At 47.0% G+C, this 25,382-nt stretch overlaps 2 protein-coding genes across 2 annotated transcripts; both read left to right on the top strand.

The window, feature by feature from the left end:
• Positions 1 to 444: 444 nt before the first annotated feature.
• Positions 445 to 1,296, top strand: LOC120713370. Its single transcript, XM_039999352.1, has 2 exons — positions 445 to 768; positions 904 to 1,296. The coding sequence occupies exons 1-2, from the start codon at positions 577 to 579 to the stop codon at positions 1,294 to 1,296; spliced, it is 585 nt and encodes a 194-aa protein (XP_039855286.1). The 5' UTR covers positions 445 to 576.
• A 13,815-nt stretch (positions 1,297 to 15,111) lies between these two features.
• On the top strand, positions 15,112 to 17,219 carry LOC120713369. Its single transcript, XM_039999351.1, has 3 exons — positions 15,112 to 15,393; positions 15,529 to 15,889; positions 16,864 to 17,219. Exons 1-2 carry the CDS (start codon positions 15,112 to 15,114, stop codon positions 15,886 to 15,888), a joined length of 642 nt encoding a protein of 213 aa, XP_039855285.1. The 3' UTR covers position 15,889; positions 16,864 to 17,219.
• Positions 17,220 to 25,382: the final 8,163 nt, after the last annotated feature.

The raw sequence follows: 25,382 nt of genomic DNA, 5'->3' as shown, positions 1-25,382 counted from the left end.
TTAAAGATATTGTATTAATAAAGCAAGCCACCGAAAAAAATGATATGTTGCACAAATTTTTGAATAAGACAAGTGGTCAAATTTGTAGTAAAAAATCAAACGAATTATAATTTGAAATGGAGGGAGTACAATTTGTGCCTCATTTACATTCGCAATCATATACTCTGAACACTAACAAAACCCAAAAAATTCAAACACCCGACATGTAGGAGGTGTGTAACGTGGCAAAGACGCCACGTATATACTCCAAAATCGTGTCTATCAAGCAGGTGTTCCTACGAATTATCCCTGTCAGCTGGACCGGGTTTATTTCGGCGGGCATCCAGCCATCCTCCACTCGTCTCCTCTCGCAACTTTCCATCACCCACTCCGCCACCTTTAAACCCCCGGCCTGCGAACCAGAGAGAGAGAGACGAAACCCCGCCACCCCGGTCTGCTCGCCTTCCTCCGCCATCCCGCACCCGCTGCAGCTTCCAGGCCAAACTCACCAACCACTCCCATCCCCTGCCTCCGCCCCAGCCCATCCCCTCCCGCGCCGCCGCGCGGAGGCCTCTCGAGCCTAGGGTTCCCGCTCCCATGGCGCTCCCCTTCCCCTCGCACCCCGCGTTCGCCTCCCTGGCCGCTGCGTGCGCGGTCCTCGTCGGCGTCGCCTTCGCGTCCGTACGGGGCTGGATCCGCCCCTACGGCCGGACCTACGCGGCCGGGGTGGTCATCGGCACGCTGCTCGGCACCAACGCCTTCGTCCTGTACACCGACGACGCCCCCGAGGTTCGTGTCGTGGCGGCCGGGCTCGTGCTGAGCCCCCCTTCCCCCTCCGCTTTCCTCGCCTCCCGGAATTTGTCAAGCGCCGGATTAATTTGTGGGTTTCGTGTGGCGATGGTTGGGTTTTGGTTCCCATGGCAGGCCCGCGTGAAGGCCGCGGCGGAGCGCCTCCTGATCGACGGCGAGTACGCCTGGCCGCTCCTGCTCGTCGTCGCTGGCTGCGTCCTCGGCTGCGTCGTCGTGTCCGTCTTCCGTGCCTGCGTGGAGGCCTCCGGGAGGAGGAGGCGGAGGATGGTGCCGCTCGTGCCTGGAAGGAGCGCGCGCGCTGGGCGGAGGGCTACTGGCTGCGGTTGGCGCACCCTTGTGGAGCCTGTGCTCTTCCTTGCCTCTGTTTGGGCGTGCGTCTACTGCCTCCCTGGCGTCGCCGGCGGCCACATTGCTGCTCTGCCGAAGGGCGGGGATCCGGCAGGTGCTGGCGTAGTGTGTGATCATCCAAGGTATGAGTCATCTCTGAGTGATCTCATCCAGTTCTGAACTTCTGGTGATTTGGTTATTTGCATACCTGTCAAAGCTCGATTTGAATTGCTGGCGTGTAGTTGAGATAGCAGAGAAGTTTCCAAATGGTTAATGCCTAGTTTTCTGATGTCTGTTTGGATGCAATGCTCTTTCGTGTGTAGGGATACAGGATGCTCTTTAGTGCTGGTGTACACCAGTTCGAAAGTTAGTTATGTATCATGGATGTTTTATTTCTACTAGATTACTCTGCAAACCACTTGACTGAGCATAAGCGAAACCTGAGTTGAGCTTTTTGGTATATCTCATCTCATTGGATGTCTAGCTTGCTGTTTGTGCTTCTCTGTTTACTAGAAAGGTGGCAGAACTTCTCACCTTCTAATGTACACTAATGGAAAGTTTTCCTTAAAATGTTTGCTCCATGAATGAAAAGTTTGCCTTAAAAGCTTGTGTTCGCTAACTGTTTCGTACGTTTATTGCAACAGTGGTATTAACTCTTCTTCCAGATGGATTGTTTGTGTCCAATTTTGCATTCCTGCAAGCATGTGTTAGATTGACAATGACTGGCTAGCTGAAGTAGAATGGGAGTGTCCAAAGTTTGTATCTAGTCTTGTGTACTTTTTGTTGGCCTCATTGGTTGGCCTCGTGTACACCAATCTGGTTGTTGATTCAGTACCAATTTGTTTTATTTCTGCTCATTCATGCTACTTCGATGCAAGTTAGCATTGCTTCTAATGGAATCATCACTTGGTTGAGCATAAGAAAAACTAGAGTCAAAATTTTTGTATATATCATTTCTCATCTCATTAGATGGCTTGCTGTTTTACTTCTCTGTTCGTAAATGTGCATTCCTGCAAGTTTGAGTTAATCTGATCTTAGCTAGAAATTGTGAAGTTTCCAAAATAGTGCTCTAGTCCACCAACTCACCAACTTGATTGTTAGTTTGATATCAGGGTTATTTAAGCTCTGCTACACTATTGTGCTACTTTAGTCCACATGCAATCATTACTTCTAATGGAGTGATTTGATCACTTGGATGTGCATATGTAACCACAATGTGGGTTCTACTTTTGGTATATCCTGTCTCATTGGATGATGTGGCTTGCTGTTTGCTTTCTCTGTTCACAAGGAAGGTGCTCGCTCTTTGTGCCTTCCAAAACTTGAAGTTATGAGCTAATAAGTATTTAATTTACATGTACTTGCCTCTAAGTTAATTTCAACTTACTTTAACTGTTGGGATTTTCGTGTTAATTCTTCTTCCAGATAATGTATATTTGTACTCCCTCCATATAGGAAATAGATGACGTTTAGGACAGCGACACGGTCTTCAAAGCATAACTTTGATTACTTATTTTTATAAAAATATTTGTTGAAAAGTGATATATGTATATTTTTATGAAAGTGTTTTTTAAGAAAAATCTATTCATATAATTTACTTTTTCAAACTCAATAACTTAAAAGTTATTCATGATTTATATTCCCAATGTTTGACTCAAACCTTGTCCAAAACGACATCTAAATCCTATATGGAGGGAGTACGCAATGGTGTTATTTGTTAGATACTGCAATCCTGTGTCATGATGCTGATCCATATGGTATCCAGTGTATGCATTAACTAGACACCTTGTTCTGCTCCTTATCTGATAAAATGGCCAGCATCAATCATCAACTTTAGTTTCAGTTATCGTTTACTGTGTTAATTTCATTATTGTTAATCATATGTATTGATTGGACAGATTGATCATCATGTGTTACGCATTATTCCTCCCTGAGTTTTTTGTTCTGAGTGTTCTTGGCTGTGGAATAAAATTTGTAAGTGAAGTTAATTATTCATAGGCACACATTAATGTCTAGCTGATAGACTCCACCTTCTATTCATAGTGATGGCATCACACAAATTCTCCTTATGCTCACTCTATCATTAACCTATAAATTAAAGCTTTGATAAGTACTAGGAGGCAGGGGCACAAGTCCTTCCAATGTTTTGTCCATTTTTGCCTCTCTCTTTGTTTCCAGTTCCGTCTCTAGTCCTGAATCCTAACTGTACATTGTTTCAAGCGACTGGTTGATTCAGTATCACATTTGCTATAGTCATCCATAAGGTATTTGGTACATTTGATTGATCTAGTTATCTTGGTAATGTATTTTTGCAGTTGGTAATTACCCTAGTCAAACTCAAAAGCAATTTGATCAATTGGTTGGCTGGGCATATGGCTGCCTTTGTAACTCACTTAAGTCTATGAAGGCTGGATTAACACAACATCCTGTGCTGTTTTTAGATGTTCAATTATCCCATTTTAGGGGTAGAGATTAAGTTGGCTCACTTTGTTGTGAGTGATTTTTTTTCATCATAGATACATGTGGTGAATATTGATGATTGCACAAAGTTCCTTAATTTGCTGCTACGTAACTGTTTTGAGTACAATGTTTGGATAAACCTTCTCTAAGATGTTTCATTTAAGACTAATGGAGGGATACATTTTCCTAATACGCATACAGTGTGTGGTATTTAGTAGCATTGATTACTGTCTATTAGTGCTGGAACTAATTTTTTTGTCATCTGATTAGACTCAAGACCCTTGTGATCAACATATTTCATTTCTTATGAATTGATTGACTTGTATCCTTCACATAGACCAAGGTCATACTTGATTAACACACACAACTTGGTGCTGATGTTGTTAAAAGTTAAAGCTTCTGTAGTGTATAGATTTTTCCATGAACTTGAGCAGCTAGCTTTTGCTGTCTTTGGTGTTTGTTCATTTTTTGTGTAATCATTGCCTCAGCCTACTAAGATTGTCATCCTGGTTCTAGACTTAACCCAAATAGGTTGATTGCGCTGGTTATAGCCTGCTGCAGTGTCGTCTGGGCAACAACAATACCTATACGCAGGGCCACTGCGCAGGGGTTTATTTTACAGACTTTTCAGCTTCTCAAACTATACTACAACAGCATGTGCAATCTATCTACAGAACATCCTACAGCCTATACCTTTCAACACTGCCTAATTTTGGATGAAATAGACTGTTGTGTTTGTCTGATATCACTATCTTGTATTGAGATTGATAGCACACCAACAAAAGTTTTCTGTTAGCTCCTATCCTCGTTTGTGTTGCGTTAGTTCTCAGTTTCTTTTGGGGCGGAAAGACCATGTGAGTTGCAATTTTTTAAGGAATAAGTCCATTTTACCCCCCCCCCCCCCCCCCCCCCCGAACTTGTCAACGAATCCGGATTACCCCCCTCAACTACGAAACCAGGAATGGAAGGTCCCTTAACTACTCAAACCGGACAAATTACCCCCTGGCTGGTTTTGTTAGTGGTTTTCGCTGACATTGCAGGTGGGCCCCACCTGTCATCCTCTCCTCTCTCTCTATCCACCTCTCCTCCCCTGCCTCCATCCCTGTAGCGCCGCCGCCCTTCCTCCGCAGTCGCCTCCCTCCTCCACGGTGCGCCACCGCTGCCCGCCCGCGCCTCCCTCCCTCCCTCTGCCACGGTGCGCCACCGCTGCCCGCCAGCGCCTCCCTCTCTCCTGCCGCGCCGCCGCTGCCCGCCCGTGCGCCATTGAGCCGCTCCGCTCCACCGTGCCGTACCGCGCTCCGCTGCTGCCTGGTGGCGCGCCTTGCTCTGCTCCGCCCGCCGTGCCCCGCTGAGCAGCTCCGCCGCCGCCCGCCCATGCGCCGTTGAGTTGCTCCGCCCCGCTGCGCCGTGCTCCGCTGCTGCCTGGTGCCGCGCCCTGCTCTGCTCCGCCCCGCCACGCCTCGCTGAGCCGCCGCGCACGGGGGGAGCAGAGCGGGCTGGGCCAGGAGAGCTCGCGCACGGCGTGGTCCAAGGTGTGACAAGGCTCACCCTAGCAGAGGACGGCGAGGAATGGTGGCGGAGGGGCGGCGCGACGGGGAGACGCGGCGGCGGACAGCGAGCTCCGCCGGGAAGGGTCCTGCAGGATGGGAAAGCGGCGATTGAGCGCAGGAACCGGTAGGGGAGAGGGAGGAGGAGCTCCCCGCGTGAGGAATCGGCGAGGGGCTCACCGGAGAGGATGAATCGACGACAGCCGGCGGCGGCAATGGAGGAGATAGGGAGGAACGGCGGTCGGGCGCGGCGCCCTGGCAGGCCGCAGCCAAGCTGGCCTGGCCAGCGGCCGCCGGCGTGGCGCGCCGCCCCTGCTGTCCAACGGGAGGGCGAGCAGGCAGGGGAGAAGTGCGGCGGCGCTGCAGGGATGGAGGCAGGGGAGGAGGGGTGGAGAGAGAGCGGAGAGGATGACAGGTGGGGCCCACCTGCCACGTCAGCGAAAACCACCAACAAAACCAGCCAGGGGGTAATTTGTCCGGTTTGAATAGTTAAGGGACCTTCCATTCCTGGTTTCGTAGTTGAGGGGGTAATCCGGATTCATTGACAAGTTCGGGGGGGGGGAGGTAAAATGGACTTATTCCATTTTTTAATGTTCTAGTTCATGTTTGTGTTTGTGTGAAATAGACTGTTGTGTTTGTGTGATATCACTATCTTGTATTGAGATTGATAGCACACCAACAAAAGTTTTCTGTTAGCTCCTATCCTCGTTTGTGTTGCGTTAGTTCTCAGTTTCTTTTGGGGCGGAAAGACCATGTGAGTTGCAATTTTTTAATGTTCTAGTTCATGCAAAAAGCTTACTATATTGGATATCAATATGTTCTGGTTATTAGTTTCTATGCGTAAAACTGACTATTCATTGTTTCCATTACAGGTGCCAATCTTCATACGTGGCATTTTGATGGAGTAAAAGAGGTCTAGCTTCCTTTCTGCGCATCGATGGAGTAACAAGATTCAGTGCGACTACACATTACATGTTGTTGTGTCTGTCCTCAAACCATTTTGGAATGTATGGCATAGTGCAGCTAGGATATGGCTATCATCCTGCAGTCTACATACATAACCAGACGATGAGCTTCATTTTTGAAACTTAGGAAGTTCACTCTTTACTTTGCTGCATGTAACGTTCCAATGTGATGGGAACCATACACGGTTCAGGATCGGACATGTTCAGGCATGCAGATTACAGTTTACACCTTGGATCCTGGATCCAACCAAATGTAGTACCGTGACATGCATCAGGTTACCGATTGGCCTATGTCCGGCAGCTACGACGTGCGGTTTTTCAGTCCCGGCGCTTGTGATCAACGCCCTCCCGGCCCAGACAGCCGCACGAAACACCCGCGGCCACGGGTGCACACGCGGTCCCTTCGTTTCCGCGCAACGCGCCGCGCTGGCCGCTGGCCCAGCGCGTCCCCGCTCGGATCCGTTGGCGAGAGCGGGCTCTGCGCGGGGGGCGTGGGCGCGACCGGCTGACCGCCCGGCCGCTGCCGGGAGTTCCGGGTTTGCATTTCGGCGGGTGCGGGTGTGTTTCAGCTGCCAGCGCTCGTGCTCGCGCTGCCCTGTTCCTCTCATCCTTTGTGCTGCTTCACTGCGAGTTGCGACCAAGGTAACTGCGCTTGCGCTTGCACAACGCTGGTCGCACTCGCACCGGCCGGCGCGGAGAGTTGCCAAACGCAGAACGGCAGCACGTAGCGACCGGGTGCATGTTCGATCATCTGGTCAACCATGGGTGACAAACGTACAGATGAAATGAACCTCGGAATTAATGGACAGATCGGAATCCAGCTAATTTCTTCAACTTAGCAACTACAGGCCAAAATCTCTTAAGACTGATGAAGGTACAGAAAAAAAATGCACAAGGGGTCGTTAAACAATTTCCGAATTCTCGTCGACAGTTATGGACCTTGATGTCACCTAGGATGAATGAACCAAGTAATAATCTCACATATAGTATGAACTGATTAAAAATTTTAAACAAGTATATGCTCATTTCGACTTTCTAGCTAGCTAGACTATTAAGAATCCACATAAAGTTGAAGGATTAGCCACGGGAGGAAACCACATCTGTTTGCACTAAAAACTGTGTAGATCAGATAGGTGCGCGCAGCAGATCCCCCCCTCTACAACTGCCGCTACGGGCACGCACGATTCCACACCCGACAGCTCCACAAGCTTCCGTCACCGACCCGGCCACCTCTCAAAACCCCCCGGCTGCTCGCCTCCCTTTCCTCCGAAGTCCGAATCCTCCCCTCCACGGCTAGCGCCCCCACACCCCAGCGGCCCACGCCCTCCACCGCCGCCGCGAGCCCACCCACCCACCAACCCCCACGCCGCGCGCCATGGCGCTGCTCTCCGACGCCGCCGCGTTCTACACCTGGGCCGCCACGGCGTGGGCGTTCACCGCCAGCGCCGTCGTCGCGATCGCCCGGTGCTGGACCCGCGGCCGCGACCTCCGCGTGGAGGACGTCTTCACCGGGTTCCGCGCGCCCCTGGTGCTTGTCGCCGCGCTGCTCTCCCAGGTCTCCTCAGGCTCTACACCGTCCGCGTGAGCATCCCCAAGGTATACCGACGCGCGGGCTTGCTCGGCTCGGCTCCCCCCTGCCCCTTTCCTATCCCACCTCGCTTCTCCTCGGATTTGTGCTGGGTTTTGTGTGGTGACGCTGGTTCGTTCCCCGTGGTGACCGTGATCCCAGCGCCAGCGCGGAGGCCAGGAGGCCGTCGGCGTGGATGCGGCCGTGGAGAGCTTCCTGAGCGAGGAGGCGTACGTCTGGCCGGTCGGCGCCTGCATGTTCTGCCTCGTCGCCCTGCTGATCTTCCGTGCCTACGCCCCGAGGAGGAGGAGGAGGCCGCCGCCGCCACCGCCTCTGCCGCCGCGTGTGGTGGCTGGGCGGTGGGCTGGTGGCTGTAGCGTGAGCGTGAGCGTGAGCATCACCGAGCTGGTGCTCTTCCTGTTCTCTGTCCGCGAGCTGTGAGGATGGGCTCCTTCGTGGCCGCCGTCGCAGTGCGCGTGCGCGTGCTCGCCCGGCTCGTCTTGCCGTTGATCTGGGTAGTTGCTCCATTTCCCGTTCCGTCAGGCATCTCCAATCGAGTGTCGGATTTGCGAACGCTGGGACTTTCATAATTTGGGCGCGACGAGCAGCGCATCGTGCTTAGCTCTCACTTGAGCGCCGAGCGCGTCTCCGTCGTCCCGAAGTTGGCACTGTACCCGTGTGGCCGTGTCCGTGTCTTCCCTGCATTGGTCGTACGTGTCACTGGGTTGGCTGATTCAAGAGCCTGCGCCAGCGAAGTGGCCAAGTGGGGTTTGAGAGCGCTAGTTGTGCCGTTCTGCGCTTAGCGACATTGCAAGCTTCCTGGCCTCTGTTGTTTCGTGCTTCGTCCAATCGTCCTTCCCAACTTGATCATCAGCCGAGATTCTTTACAGAGGGGAAGTGAGGTACGAGTACAGGTACACGACTGACTGAGTTTTTTAAATTTTAGACAAGGAATAAAGCGGGCTCTATATCCATCTGGTGGTCGGTGGATATTTACAGCCAATAGTTCCGTGAGTTCTTAGACTCTAAACCTTGAAAGAGGATCTCAAAATACAAGAAAGAAAACTCTAAAACAAAGGAAAAAAAACTAGAAGACTAAACTTCAATTTCCTTCTTCGCTCCCGTTTCGTCCTTGCAAAGTCTTTACGCAGCACCAAACTAGCACCTCTCTCGTCTTCTTAAAAATTTGATGTCCTCAAGCTGCTAACTAACAATGTCAGACCAGAGGATATCCAAGGCGACCCGTCAAGAAAAAAAACGACATCAAAGGTTTTCACTCGGAGATCCACCAACAGCTGCAGTCAACATCTCACAATGCCTCGTAGGCATGGGCGGAGCTACCTTGATGCCTGGGTATTCCCAGGAATACCCAACTTTTTTCTTCAAAAATCACTTGTACATTAAGTATACATATATGCATATATTATGTTAAATCTATTTCTTCATTTTCTCAGCCAAAACTCAGCCTAGCGACACCTCTAATACGAGTATGACCCAGGCCAACAGTCCAATCCCCACTCCCACCTCCTGTTGTTGTAAGGCTAGTTCCCTCGCGCGCATTTTGTAGCTCCTGGTTGCTGCGAGGTTGCGAGCAGGCGGCCATGGAAATTAGCAAGCCGGCTAGGTGGCCAACGGCAGCGCACATAAGTACCCAGCAGTTTAGTCCTACTATCCAATACTACCCAGCAGGGGTGCCGCTGTGCTGGCGATGAGCTGAAGGTGCACGGTTCTGCTAATCTGCTTCTCTCTGAATACTAGTAATTATAGGGGCATGTGATGTTTTTACAAAGTGTGTTGCAAAGGAGGTTCGGTTGGCAACATGGTGTGCTTACGAGCGTGGAAATGTGGAATGGATTGCTCGTCCCCCGTGCAAGAATTTGAATTTGTAACTACAAGTGTTTTGTTGCTGATTAAAGAAATTTGAGATTTCATGGCATTACAAATGGAACCATAACCTACCCCATATTATGATGGCATGGCTCAGGGTCCGCATTCTCCGACGAGGGTAGCGGGTGTTGTGCGATTACAGTATAGCTGTACAGCAAAGCTTCTATAGCGGTTATGGGAGAATGATGACCGTGGACTCGTTTAGAAAATAGGAATACCCTACTTCTAAATTCTGGCTCCGCCACTGCTCGTAGGAAACAACGTCGAAAAGTGCCACTGTTGTCGACCGGCGTCATGCTGGAAGATGCTTTCTCCCGAAATACAGCACCACCGTAAGCGATGGTGATGCCTCTCTTCGAGTCATTTGGCCATGCCGCATCGAAGAAAGGCCCGGTGGCCGCGCGGCCCGTGGACCCGCCGCTGACTTGGCAGCCCGCCTCACGGCCTCAGCACCATGAGCTGCTGAGCTCCCCAGCAGTGCCAAGCACGGCCTGCAGGGTAGGTAGCCACGTAGGGGCTGCTGCAGGCTGCCGGCAGCGGCGAGGGATTGCGAGCACAACCCCCATCCCTGACGCGTGAGACTTGGAGGCGCAAGAGACCGGCCATCCACGCCCCTCCCCCCAACCGATCTGCAAGGGGCAAGGCCCAACGGACCGGTAGGTGGCGGATCCACTATCACCGGCGCTGGATCTTCAATGGGCAGGGAAAGGATGTGCCCACCGGTAGGTGGCGGATTCATATCGCCGATACCTTACTTGAAAAGAAACGATATATATTAGCTACAAATTTATATTAGTTGAAACGACATGATATTTTAATAATTATTTTTGCAAGTATTATTCATGAAAGAAATTTGCATGGAAGTGTGATAATAGCTTACCGAGTGATCTAATAAATAAAGGACAAACATGTAGCATTAATCAATCTGCCTACTCTAAAGTTAAAACAAAAATATGTAGCGTTACCTCTGTTGTTGCCTGCTGTAATTAATTGTAGCTACTCTGGCTGATGCCGCCTTGCACAGTTCGTTCACTGAATATCAGAGTTTCATCGACAAAGATACTTTGCTTTAATAAATTTTATTACTTAACTCATCCCCATATATTCATGATGAGCTATGGACGAATATGCAAGCAAGAGAGTACCTTTGTAGGGGGGTTTGTTAAGCTGATGCCGCAGCGCATGGAGAGGCTGAGAACTTCGAGCAATCTGATGGTCAATGCTTCGAAGATCTCCGGCGACGTGTAGAGATCGCATAGGCAAGTTCTGGAACTCCGGCGGCGAGGCGTAGAGATCGTAGAGGCGAGCCACGTTGTGGAACTCCGGCGGCGAGTCCTACATATTGCTTTTATGAAGTCAACCTATTCTCCTCGTATGGGTTGTTTAGTTTTTTAAAAAAATAAATTTGTCTCATTTATGAAAACATGATGACGTCGTCAACTTGTTTTTCTCGTATGGATTCTGTTTAGATCTGTGATTAACGTATTCATGTGCCGCACGTTAAGTACATTGGTTGCGATGAGCCCAGCTAATAAGATAAGGGGTATTTTTGACTAATTTTATTACAATGGCAGTGGTGGGTTATTTAAATTTCTGTTATTTTCTCGATAAGGGGTATTTTTGATTAATTTTATTATAATGACAGTGGTGGATAATTTAATTTTTTTCTTATTTTCTCCGATTAACGTGAAAATTTCTAGGCCTTGAGAGTGAACGTGGAGGCTCCATTTGTTGGCCAAATAATAAGATAATAGATTGCACAAAATATCACGTCTTTTTTAAGCAAAAAAAGGAATAATCCAGAGCATGATGCTACTTGTCCAGTTATTTAGATATCAAGTGAGGCGCAAGGCTTTGGTTGGGTTGCGACACTGGTTGGCTTGGTCCAAAGGCCGTGGTGGCTAGTCATAGGCGGGATGCGACCATGGACCGGCCACCACAATCTTGGGACCAAGTCAACAAGGCACAACTCAACTAAGGCTTTAGGCTTAACTAAATTTAAACAACTATCTTGATAGGTAAGAGATACCCCTCCTTATATATTGTGTTCTGATGACATCAATTTTCAATGTGGAACTAAACTCATATTGTATATATGTTGCCTAATTTCTTTTACTTTATATGGAAAAATAAACTGCACAATTGTCCATATATGTATCCTTAATGAGCTTCGATCTCACCTTATTCATTCATCATCTGATTGGTCATTATTATACATGTGGATGCTTATATAACCATGAGAATTATAACGACGTACATATTCTTATTCAAACACGCACAAAGCCACGCAGTGGAACAACAGCTTCTACTAATTAGCTCTAAGTTGGATTATTGTATTCTCTGGAAATTAGAGTGGTCAGGCGCCTTGTATATACAGTAATCCCATCCCTTTTCGAGCATGTGGATTTAAAGGTAGTTAGAATAGAAATTATTAGGAACCTTATAACAATTTGACGCAAGGATATCCTCTAAATCCATATATAGGAGTAAATGTACTCTTTCACAATCGAATTGCATCCATTTACCATATAGCTACAACTGCCATGGCAGATATTTTTCAACTGAATTGAATTGGATCAAGTTATTCCTTGCTATATAACGCAAAATCTTGATAAGTTATAAGGTTACTCTTTACGGTTCGAGCTAGACGCAAAATCTTGAGTTGAGTTGTGACACTATGACCCTAGTTTGGTTATGGTCTATTATTCACGCGGCATTCCAAATACACCCCAAATCATGACATCCGGTTTCCGCGCTGCTCCTTGCTGGTAAGTTGCAGCTAAATTCATATTCCATAGTTATATAGTTTGTTTGATTTTATAATGATAATTTATTTTGTACTAGTTTTTTATTTTGACGTCCAAAGAGATTGAAAACAGAAGATACACTATCAGCGTGTTGTCTGGCAGATTGGTTTGGGTTAGGTGCTCGAAATCCCATGGCGCGGCTGCTTGTTGCTTTCAAGTTACAACTAAATTCAAATTTTGTGATATTAGTTTGTTCATTTAGAAAATAGTGAACAATTTTATATGAGATATTATTCATTTATGAAGATGGACAAAGAGATTCAAAACAAAAGATATGCCCCATTAAGCAACTTGTTTGGATTAGTTTGAGTTAGGCGCAAGATCTTGCTTGAATTCTGTCACCGGGTCGATTTAGTCCTAAGATTGTGGTAGCTAGTCATAGAGGACGTGGGCTACAAACTCCAATACCAGCCACCACAATCTTAGGACGAGATCAACTAGGCCATAACTCAACCAAAGCCATGGGCCTAACTTCATGTAAATCAACTTGTTTGTGGGATGAGAGCTATTCCATCATATATGCTGTGATATCTCCACATCAAGTTTCAATGTGGAACTAAACCGCTCATAATTATAATACAAATTATATATGAATTAATTATATCCTATCTATTCGATGTGTATGTGCCCTATTATTTTAGATGGATATAAGCTATGCCATGGTTTTAGATGGCAAATCCATCATCCATTGGGGTGTAGTGGTTTGTAATAAAAAAAACTCATCCATGGGGATACTGCAAATCCATTTGGAGCTGCAACCCCAAATCCATTGGCAAATCCATCATCCTGAACACACCCTGGCAATCCGGCATCCATGCTGGTAGCTTTTCACGGAGGAGCGAGGCAGTTGTGTCTGTCGTGATACTGCAAATCTGTTACGTTTGTTATTCTCTGCTCTGACTTGCTAGTACAAGTATTGACATTACGTTGAATTTGAAACTCTACTTCGAGTTCTTAAAAAAAAAAACTGTATTTTGGGCAGGTTGTAGCACAGGTTTCAGCTGTCCAGTTTTCTTAGTGTTGACCAGAAATTGTGTAGGGCATGGCCAAGGTTAAGCATAATTCTATAGAAAAATAGCGCAACTACAATGAAATGATTTGTTTCTATCCGAATCGAACTCGATGCGAACCGAACATGCCCAGATGAAGCTCCGGCTGTCATCCAGGTAAAAGAAAACAGAGTACCGGGCAGAGTAACTGCTCTGTAAGTTCTAGCATCATCATGTGAATCTCTGCCTCTGGTGTGAAAAATAAGCATAGCCAGCAAAAAGCAGTGCACAGCTAGCTGGGTGCCCTTAGCACAGCCCAGCGAACCCCTCCTCCATTTGGGCCAGACCCAACATGACCCAGTGGGCTCCACGCGGCACACGGACACGCTTCCACTACTACAGAACAGGCTTTGGTCCTCCACATTTGTCCCGGCTACCATCCGACCCGAGATCAATAAAGGTTTTAGTCCCGGGTCTAAAATCTAGAGCCAGTGAGAAGCAGAAAAAAAAACTTTTATTCCGATTGGAGTGTTCCCCCGGGACTAAATGGTACCCTTTAGTCCCGGGTGGAGCCACCAGCCGGGACTAAATGTTTTAGTCCCGGCTGGTGGCTCCACCCGGAACTAAAGGGTACCATTTAGTCCCGGGTGGGGACTGGAACCGGGACAATAGAGGCGGCTCCAACACCTCTCCTTTCTTTTATCTGCAGCGGACCAACCCCTCTCTTTCTCTCCCTTATCACTTTCTCCTCCCTTCTCTCCGATCCCTTCCTCATCTTCCTCCCTCCTCCGCACGCAGGCGCAGTCCGGCAAGTAGTAGGGGTCCGGCGAGCCGCATGGAGGGGTCTGGCGAGCCGCTGCCGCCGCTCGGGCGCAGGCCGGCGAGCCGCGCCCCGACACCGGCGGGGACTAGGTGGACTGGCGAGCCACCGCCGGCGCACGAGCAGCTGGCCGCGGGCCGCCGCCGGCCACGGAGCGCGCGAGCCACCGCCGCCACGGAAGATGCCGGCCGCTGGCAGCAACCGAGCGCGCAGGCCGGCCGCCGCTGCCACGGAGCGAGCCGGCCGCTGGCAGCCGCGGAGCTCACGGGCCACTGCCGCGCGGAGCGTGGAGCGCGCCGGAGCAGGCCGCCGCCGGCCGCTGCTGCGTTGATTTTTTTTCTTACTTTTCTGATTTTCTGAAATAGAGGTGGATTGTATGGAATGTATCTATCTTTTAATGGATTCTTTGAATGATTTGGGGATCTATTGATTTTGCATGATTTTGTATCGGTCGATTCAATATTTGGTGATTCATTCTTCAAATGATTTGCCCACACTCCTGGTGGGGATGTGAGGGGAATGGGAAGGGATGCTAGCGGCGTGGATGGCCTGGCCAGACCCTGGTGGGCGGCGCGGCCAGGTCCGGCGAGCGGCGGCGGGGACGGGGCCATATCCGGTGAGCGGCAGCGGGGACGGTGGCGGGCGGGCGGAGGCTAATTTTTTTTTTTATTAAAAATTACATTTGCCCCGGTTCAATAGCTATCAGGACAAAAGAATTGACACATTTATCTCGGATTGGCTGTCCTAGTTGGAAAAGCGGGACAAAAGCCTCTTCCGAACCGGGACTACATGCACATTCTGTAGTAGTGTTCCGCTCAGAACGCCCCCGTGCTCCGCAGCGCCCCGCTCTTCTCACGCCACGCGGTCACGCTCACGCCCACGCTCGCGGCGCTCAGACCAACTCGGCAACTCGTCTGCTCCCCAGCGCGGAAAGCTCGTAGACCCTAGGGTCTCCCATGGCGGCGGCGGCGGCGGCGGCGGCGGCGGAGAGGACTCCAAGCGGCCGGCGGCTCGTCTCCCTGGCCGTGCTCGCCGCGTTCCTGCTCGGCGCACTCTGGCTGGCGAGCGCCCTCCACGTCTCCAGGTCCCTGGAGCGCTTCCTCGCCGTGGAGTGCTCGGTGTGGGGCCACGAGGAGAGCTGCTTCGTCGCGATCAGGTGGGCGGGCACCGCGGGCTTCGTCGCTCTGGCGTCCGCCGTCGCGCTGTCCTACGGGGAGGCCGCGCGCCGCCGTGAACAGGTGGTTCGTCATCCACCGGCTCGCTTCTTCCTTCTGCCCGCAGCGTTACCCCTCTTCTCCTCCCCCTTTTTCTGTGGCTCTACATGTTTTGATTTTGATTGCTGGTGTTCGCTGCTTCGCTTCTCTTGGCGGTAGGCCGGTGGAGCAAAGGGTGAGGACGAAGGCCCTCCTGGTCGCGAGCCAGAACGCGATCGTGCCAGTGCTGTGACCATTCACGCCATTGCGCTTTACCAGATCTACTTGATGCCTGCTGTGCTCTTCGTTGTGGGCAAGGCGCTCAGCTACGCAGGCGCTCGGCGTCTCGTGAAGGACCCGGCTGGTCAGGAGGCTGCGTATCTGTTCCATACCGGTTCCAACATCCACAATGCCGCATACCCGGCTCTGTCTGTTGTGCACTGCTGCTCCGTCATTCCCTACATGCTGCTGCGATTGGTGTGGTTTGTGAGAGACAATTGTGTGGGATCGTCGCTGGTGGCATGCGATGCCCAAATGTGAGGTAATTTATCACTTCTCTGTCTGCATTAATTGGTGTCCAAAGGTCACTAAGTGATAGAATTGGAATTTTGCAAATTATCTGAAGAGTGAACAAGGTATCACCAAACTTTGCTAAATCTCTGCTGTCCTTAATAGGTAACAGCTCTATGTGTCCCCATGATCCTTGTGAGTAGCTCAATGACATGATTGGTGAGACTAAATATAGTGAGGTGTAAAGGACCTCTTCCTTGGACATATACTGCACCTAATAGCTTTTTGCTCTGTACATGTATGGTTATTCATACTAGACTCTGCTGTTTGGCACTAGCTATTTGGTAAAACATTGCATAGCATGGTAGTGTCAGCACTAATTTCTCTGCAATAAATGACAACTTGATTGGATAGTCATCGGAGTACAAGAGATATCATCAACGTGCAGTTTCTTTAATGTTCATAATAAGTGATTAGATTGTCTCCATGATTGCTGTGAGTTGTTCGGTTTGGTTGTCATCAAGTCAGATTAAATATAGTGAGGTGTGGTATTTAGAAACCTCTTGTTGGAAGGGCTATTCATGTAGAATCAACTCCTGCTGATCAGTGAAACTGCTTCATGGGCCTCGTTTAATTATGTAGCAATATATTTCATCCCAGGCTAATTTAAATGGTCCAAAACTCCAAGCAAATTAAAATGATGCACCGATTTTTCGAAACAATTTGTATTACATACTTTATTACCATCTTCCTACCCTTTTGTAAACTCTTTGGCAGTTGCCAGGATCACATTTTACTTTGGTTTGTAGATGCTGGCAGGAGCATACACTAAACCTATAGGGCATACAGGAAATAGCCAAACATGTATTTCCTTCTCTGCTAACAGAAAATACTGCGAGACACAGTTACAAATATTTGAAATTGGTGCCTCTATAGTCTATTTTCTTAAACCAAACAAAAACCTATATAGAAACTACTAAAAGTTTCTTCCTACATGATGTGCAGGTGACCTTTTGAACTGGATTTTCCATGCTCAGAAGGAAGATGATAGACTGATGGATGTGCTCAGTGACATGCAAATGAAGACTTGCCCCAGGATTACACGGCATGATTCCAGTATATATAGTGTGTTCCTATAATTTGACTCCCTCTGTCGGAACCGTTCTGGGCATGCCATAGCCTACAGTATTCCTTTCTTTTTCTAGCTAGCTAGACTGATCTGCAGCTTAAGATGAATAGGATCTATATAGCTAGACTTAATGCATGGGTTTATCGTGTTTGAATTGGCTGTCTAGCATACTTATGTTTCATGCTGCAGAGCTACATACGTTACTTGTATGCTAATCCTTTGTTATCATTGATTGAATGGTCTGCGACTCTGCGGTGTCATGCAAAATTGCGAGTTGCTCAATACACCTGATAACCCAATGTACCAGTTGCAATGCTGAGGTTGGCACTTATTCCGTTTGTTACACCTTGCTTTGGCCTGCTGTTTGGCATAGAAATTGTACGAGTTGCAAGCCTTTTTTTTTTTTGGCTCGAATTTGACTAAGGATTGGCCATAAAATATGCAACCTTCTTGATTAGACCGACTGAGATAGGGTAGATAAAGGAGAGGATGATTATACTGATGATATAATGGCATTCAAATATTGCAATGTGCACATGTTATTATGTTTGCCCCCTTACGTATTTAGAACCATTCTGGGTATGTTAACCCGACACAACTGAATTCTGCTCTTGGTGCTACTTGCATTGCCAATGTGGTGAAACCAGGGTTTGATGTAACATTTTTGCGTTTTGGATTTGGATTGGCCAAACGCAGCAAATTTAAGGTAACCCCCTTGCAGATTGCAACTGGTAGGGTTGCAGACTTGCATCCTGTATGCTCGGTGATCGCAATTTGCAAATCTATTGTCTTTTACTTCCAAGCTCCGACTTGGCCAAGGTTTGATAGAGAAGTGCATCGGATGAATTTGTTAGCGGCTGAAACCGATCTGATTCATGAAGGTTGCTCTCTGTTTGCCTGCTCATCCGGCGGTAGAACTCACAAAAACAGAGCAACGCAGAGTAAAACACTAGCTCTTCAGAGTTGTGCGCCCGCACCTCCGGGGGGATTCGCGAGCGCGCGCCAGGAGCCTTCCTAGCGATCGATCGCCGGCAAGACCGAACACCTGTTGTAACATGGATGCATTACAATCTAAGCTAATCGATGACTTCCAATTTATGGGATGTGCAGGTGGTCTTCTGTTAGACTGCAGTTTCTTCTAGTTCTCTGACGGAGATGGTGGTTAGAGTAATTGGACACTGTTTCTAATAACAGACGCAAATTCGGACAGACCATCCAGAGTAACAATGTGTGATGGTGGTTGCTGTTGTAGACTCACCTTTGAGACCATTCTGGCTCCTACAATGTTAAGCTATGTGTTCTGATGATTGTGATTTCATAGCTAGCACTGGTGTTCATGTTGAACTTAATATGAGCACAGCCTGTTCATGTTGACTTCTCTTATGGCTTGTGATTAATGAGCATGGATAACTTTTCGTCCAAATGATTGCTCAATGCATTGTTCTTGGCTACAAAACATGGGTACCAGTTTGGTTATCCCCAGTATTGCAAATGTCTTCTCGGATTTCAGTTATGTTGCAGTTATGGCCTATATGCACTTGGGCCAATTTGGGATAGTGTGCATGCTGCTTGGAGATGTGCACATTCTTCTAGATTTAATTACTACATGAATAATTATATGTACGGATATAGTTTCCTGCTATTTAGTTACATGAAAAACTGCATGCACAGATTTTGTTTCAGGTCAACAAATTACAGTTTACAACCACATATGCTAAATTTCTAATAGCAACATAGAGGAAGAATTCTTTCGATTGTTGTGTAAGTCAGCGGCTGGTCTAGGTATTCATAACAATTTGGAATGGCAGACAGAATTTCTATACAAAGGTAGCAATAACGGGTGGAAAAGAGCAGCAACCGGCACACTCTGTCAGTGACCACAACGGTCGAGCAGCAATCGGAGATAGGAAGTCAACGGCCACAACGAACGACCATTGGCACAACTGTTTCTATGTCAAAGTTAGTAGGGTGAGGAAGTCGACACGGTCAGAGGCAAGGAGAAAGCAAAATCCGTGGCAATGCGAGCTTGTTGGGGACTCACTTTGCTCGGGGCATTGGTTTCGTGGAGATACCCTTCGTGTGCGGCTAGCAAATGCGCCCAAACCATGTCCGCACCTCCTCGGCTCCTCTCCTCTGCTGCCCCCCCCGTCCGCCAGCACTATTTTGGTGGGAAGAGCAGTGAGCTCTCCCGCGGTCCCGCCTATACTTTCCCGCCAAATCCCATCTATCCTCTTATCGTCATCTGCACTAGGGTTCGATTTTGGAATGGAATTTCTTACAGAATTACGGTCACTGGCGATGGTGGAACTCTGTTCAGATTTTTCTACAGATTTTTAAGAGTCATCATTTTTTTTTGCAAATATAAGTTTTGAGAAGTGATGAATGTACATCCTACATTTTACAAGTAAATGAAAAGATACAAGGAACAAGATGTTCGTATCTATTCATGTGCTATTTTTTTTCTATTTGTGCTAGTTCAAGATCATCTTTATTTAATGAAGGCAACTACAGCAAGATTCTTCTCAAACACTACAGAGAGATACCCCATAAATTTCTGCATAGACTCAATCTCCATCTATCTATTTCCTCCATTGCATTCCAAAACTTACACATCTCCACGTCTCCGCTCCCCCGGCCTGCCCATGGCTTTGATGGGAGTCGTTGAAGCGGCCGCCACAACTATGGCTGGCGCGGATTGATAGACTTAGCACCCCGCCGTTTCCACTAGCCATCGGGTATCTCCCACCTCTCGTCAAGTGGCGTTTCCACTACTTTAGAGCATCTTCAAGAGTTTATCAAATTTTATTTGGCAAATTTTGTGTTTTGCCAATTTTTTAAAAAATATGCCAAATAAAAAAATAGTTCATCTCCAATAGTTTGGTATAATTCACTTGCCAAACCCAGTTATAACTTATATCATGAATCTGAGAGAGAAACAAAATTATATTTATACCCTTCTACCTCATGAAAACTTACATCAGGAACTCGTAGACAGAAACAAAATTATGTTTATGCCTTTCCACCTCTTCTGATACGGACGGATGCGCCGCGGATACGAGCACGCATATATACGCGCGCGGAGGCTCTTTTTCCGAATTTGGCATAAATGACAACCTGAAATGAGAAATTGTTGGAGAAAGTTTTTTCTGTTTTTGCCAAAAAAAAATAAAAATGACAATTTGGGATGGGAAACTCTTAGAGATACTCTTATGTTTGCAACCTGTCTCCACCGCTAGGCAGCTCTCTTTTATCTCCGTCAAAAAATGTAGTCCAAAACCTCTGTACTCTAACTCGTCAGAGCGCAGTCCATTGTTGTACTTATTTTTTTCTTCTTTCTCTTTGTTACTTTCTTCTCTACTCGAGGTAGAGTTACTTTTTTTTGTGTTTACATAAGTAATAAGAGAGCTCTCTCTAGATACCCTTAAATTGAGAGGTCTCCGAGCAACTTTTGGATATATTTTATGAAAGGCTCAAACGAAGCCTAATGATAAAGTCAAAGATCACATCGAAAGAGAAAAATGGCATGCTCTGAGGTGCAGATGGTTGCCCGCCCGCAGCGGCTGAGGAGGTGCGCATGGTCCATGTTGGCGGGAGGTGCAGAGGACCCAGAGGTGCTGGAGGTCTTGAGTTGGCGCTCATGGTGCAGTGGTGTTCCCGGTGATAGATGAGCGGATGTTGTTGCTTTCAGAGCGGTTTCAGATATCTGAGTTCTTGACAGAGGAGTGAGGCGGTGGGAGAGACGAGGCCCCCCACACAGAGTAGCCAGAACTAGTGTTTTTCAGTGGCGCTACGATGGGAGTGTTCTGCTGAAGCACAACCGGAGCAAGGGGGTCGACGAGCGTGTGTGCGCGGCTTGAGGGGGACAGTTCTTTGGTGGAGGAGTTTGAGTTGCCGCTCTGACTTGCAGCGGGCCGCGACATTTGGCGTGGCACAACGTTGGAGACGACGGCGCAGGTTGCTGGTGGCTTCTTGGCTCCTCTCCCAGAGATTGTGGCGGTGTAGTGTTTTGTTATGTGCGTTGGTTGTGTGCGTTGTTTGTGTGATAGTGGTATTCGCTTCGACGCGTTATGTACAATGTTTTTTCTTCTTATATGATGCGGCAGTGCTCCTGCCTTTTATTTCAAAAAAAATGGCATGCTATGTAACATCTTTATGAATTTAGACATCAAGATTTGGAAAACTGCACAAAAAATAAATTCTCTTGACTCATCTCATTGCTTCCTTTGGGTACAATCAACCAGGTGCATCTAGAATATCTACCCATCCAGGTGAGGGCTCAACTTCGCACCAACCACTCCGCTCAGCTTGACGCACGCTGAGAGAGGGAGGGGAGAGCCGGAGAGGGATGCTTCGAGAGATCAGGGTTCCGACTTCGATGCTGCGCGCCCCGGCGGCGGCGGCCCTCTTCCGCCAGGTTGTGGACGCCGTGGTCTACGGCTACCTCGCCGTGGTCTGGATGCACAATCTCGGCGGCATCGCCGTCGAGATCCTCGGGCGCTGGACCTACGGCTACGGCGTGGGGTCCGCCACGGAGGCCATCGGCGCCGCCGTCCGCGCAGCCTGCTGGTGCGTCATGGTCCGGCTCTTCCGGGCCTTCTTCCCACTGCTCCTGATGCGTCTTCACGAGCGGGCCGTGTTCGAGCGCAAGGAGACGGAGAGGAAGGAGAGGGAGGAGAGGAGGGGGATGGTATTGATTCTAACTGCCCCTAAATTAATTTTCTCTGTTGTTTTGAAGCTATAGATGTTTTAGCTTTGTTATAAACGGTTCAGGTTATCAGAGTGTAGAACTATCTGCTTTCTTTCAATTGCTTTCACACATGTTACGGCGTTATGGAAGGGTTTTCAGCTACTTAATTGGTGAAATTCCGTGATTGTCTTTGACATTGACAAGTTTGTTCATCATCCTAGCTAGTGTCATTATCTTAGCATTGCCTCCACCTCCCTCTTTCAGATTGAAGCTGCTACGAGAAATTTTACAATTGTCTACAATTTCTCTTGTATCTGAGCTGATTTGTAACTCACAACAGAAATCTGATTCCACTGGAGAATGGCAGTCCTAAATCTGATTCCACTGGAGAATGGCAGTCCTAAATCTGATTCCACTGGAGTATGGTAGTCCTTAGAGAAATCTTATTTGGTTATGTAGTAGCTCTCTAATATGATTTTGAGACAACTCAATTTGCTGAACTTTCCAGTTTTTTCGTTCTAGGAATGGCATAATCTAGCCATCTGGTGGTTGCTTTTCGTATGATAAATGGACCTTAATATGTGCAGATTTGCAATCTTCTAGAATTTATCACTTTTATTTGAGCTCAGTAGATTAGGAGGCATAATAATTTCCATCTCCTAATTGGAAATATCAGCTATCCTATTTCATCTGCCAGCCCTTGTTTTAGTTTGGAAGAGGAATCTAGTTTGGTAGCATATCTCTACCCCTTTCTTTTCCTACGTCTATGATTTGCATCTGAATATGTTATGGTTGGTTGTGATAGCTGGCTAGCAATGAACAACTTCTGAAGACCAACAGAGCACAGCCCCTGCAACTACCCAAAGGCATCAGCTTGGCCCCGCTCTTTGCGACTCCGCCTTTATATCAACTTTTGTATCTTGCCATTGTGATGAAAAGCACTGAAGGACATGGATCTCTCATGTGGATGGGTTCTGTACTCTATGATGTTGCGTGCTTTGGTCTTGCCATTAGTACAAGTTTTATGGTGCAAAACTTGGTGATTCTGGTGACAGTTCCCATGGTGAAGGATGGGGATGATGTGATGCAGTAACTTGTGCAGGTATTTTTGCTTCACTGTGCATATTTATCAGTAATATATTTCTCATTGTTACTCTAAAGCTTCTGTCCTTTTAGGTTTTTTCCTGTCAATTGTTCTTCTGGATTTTTGCTTCATATTCGTCCAATTCTGTCTTGTTTGGGTATTTTGTTGTTGGTCCTCTGGGTTTTTTTGTTAATACATCGATGTGAAACTGAATTAGTGAAACTTAGTTGGCAAAAAGATGGGTGGGCCTCTAATTTGGTAGCAATTGTGACTTGTTTGTTTTACTTGTAGACATCTATAATGCATTTTCGTAGGAGCAACAAGTGTGTTCCTTTGTACTCAGCTCTTTTTAACATGATTACGGTGGCATAGTTTTCTGCTCTTTCTTGCTATGCTGTGTCTTGAACCCTTGTAATTTTGTTACTTCTGTTATGTCCTGTAAGTATAATATCAAATAAAATGCAGGAATTTCTTTGCAATGATCACTAGGTTTCTATATACAGAAGTTATCATGTTAAACAAATCATGGGTTCTTAGTAAGTGTACCTTGTCTGATTACTTAGTGAAGTGAGACTAATTTGGTTGTTCCTAGTTAGGTATTTTTTTTGAGACCCTAGTTGTTTTGTATAACTTGTGTTCTACCTTTTATAATAAAGAAGTTGTGATTTACTGCATGTTCTCCGATGATAATAACAAAAAATTTGGAATCCTGTAAGGAGTCTAATAACTCCAGGCCTGATAATCTTTTTGAATTGAATGCACACATGATAATTTCTTCCATTCATCTAGCAAAGAAGTAATTTCTAGGAATTGTAGAATGGCTAGAATCAGTTGCTTCGTATGTCCTCTTATTTATTACTCCCTATGTTCCAAATTGTAGGTTGTTTAAGATTTATAGATACATTACTTTTGCTATGCATCTAGATATACACTATGTCTGGATATATAGCAAAAATACATTATCTAAATTTACCGAAACAACCTACAATTCAGAATGTAGGGAGTACTATGTTACTTTGTAACTTCTTTTCCCTGTAAATATATATCCAGCAGGGGCTTGCCCCTCCCTTTTCATAAAAAAAAATGGCATTCATCTCAAATGGTGTCCAAAACTTGCTAAATTGATGATGCTTCTTATTCCGAATTGTTGATGGCCCTTGTGCATCTCACTCATATTTCCCTTGGCAGCATCTCACTGTATTCTTACGAGTTGCAATTGGCAACTAATGATTATCACCAAACTACATCTGCCGATTGCTCTTCGCACTGATGCGTATGCATTTAGTGACAAACATGAATAGTAGTTAATAGTCAATTTAGGTTAAGTAAGAACTATATTTAATAGGTATATATAGTATGTAATAGTCAATTTCAATTCAAGAAAGAACTACATTTTCTTATACTTTCTCATTTTTTATCCATTAACTGTGCTAAATTCTGCTAATTAGTATGATGTGTCATCATTTAAGTAAAGCGAAAATCTTCATTTATTACTGCTTATGAAATAAATGTAACTTGCATTTACATGACCAACGAATTTATGATATAACCAAACTATATTGTTGATGTGGCATCCTATATATGGTGTAGGTTCTGTTGTCTTATATCTTTTATTAGCCAACTATTTTCTAGTGAGGTGTATTATCATTTTTTCAGCTTAGTTTTTTTTGTCAAAATTGTGGCGTTGAACATCCCCCATATTTTTAACTTGAGCTTGTTGACAACCAAAATTGGCACTGGTCGAACAGACCGGTCTGACCGGTGCTTTTGAGCGGTCTGACCGGTCTGGACCATGTAGCCGGTGTGGCAACACCGACCGGTCTGACCGGTGGGTCTGACCGGTCAGACCGGTCTACCTGGAATCCGAATACAACTAGAACTCTTTGTAGATTTAGATCTGTAATAGTATTTCTTGCGGGATAAGTCCACCCCATCCTATAAATATAAAGGGTCACGGCCGATTAGGGCATCCAATCGATCAAATCAATACAACTTTTATCTTTTTACTTTTCTCTTCCCCTAGCTTTTCCAATCTACTATTTGCTGTTCCTCCGTCGTCTCTACGTCGATTGAGGGCGTTCTAGGTGGCCTGCCGATCCTAGAACAACCCTACGTGCGCCTGCCCCGACGGGTCCTTCTCGGGCGACGTTCGTCGGTCTCACTGCCGGCCTGCTCGGCGACAACCGGTCTGACCGGTATACCCGACCGGTCTGACCGGTCTGAGCATCGGCGCTGCATTGTGCCGTCGCTCGCTGCGCGTTCAAGCGTTTTCGTGTATTGGCCCTAGTTCTGCGCCAACATATTTTTGACGACTTTGCTGGGGAAAAGAATCAATCGGCTGCTGTAGCGAAAATGGCCTCTCATGCCATATTTCAATATAATATTTTTGGCGATTGATGACACACACAACACTTGGACTAATGTGATTGTTAAGATGACTATTCTCAGGCTTTTAGGTTCAAGTGATGACAAAGAGAAGAGAGGTGTAGCAAGGCCCGAAGGGCCACCCCTACGGGGGTTCCGCGCGTCTCAGGGCAGCGCCCTGAAAGCTCTTCGGTCCAAAGGACAAGAATTGAGGCATTTTGCTATCATCGGTTAAACCGACGTAGGGCAAAATGAACTCA

Source organism: Panicum virgatum, chromosome 6K, assembly GCF_016808335.1.
Source record: "Panicum virgatum strain AP13 chromosome 6K, P.virgatum_v5, whole genome shotgun sequence".
NCBI classification, from domain to species: domain Eukaryota; kingdom Viridiplantae; phylum Streptophyta; class Magnoliopsida; order Poales; family Poaceae; genus Panicum; species Panicum virgatum.
The sequence above is the reverse complement of the archived record's forward strand: the minus strand, read 5'-3'. Positions and strand labels throughout refer to the sequence as shown.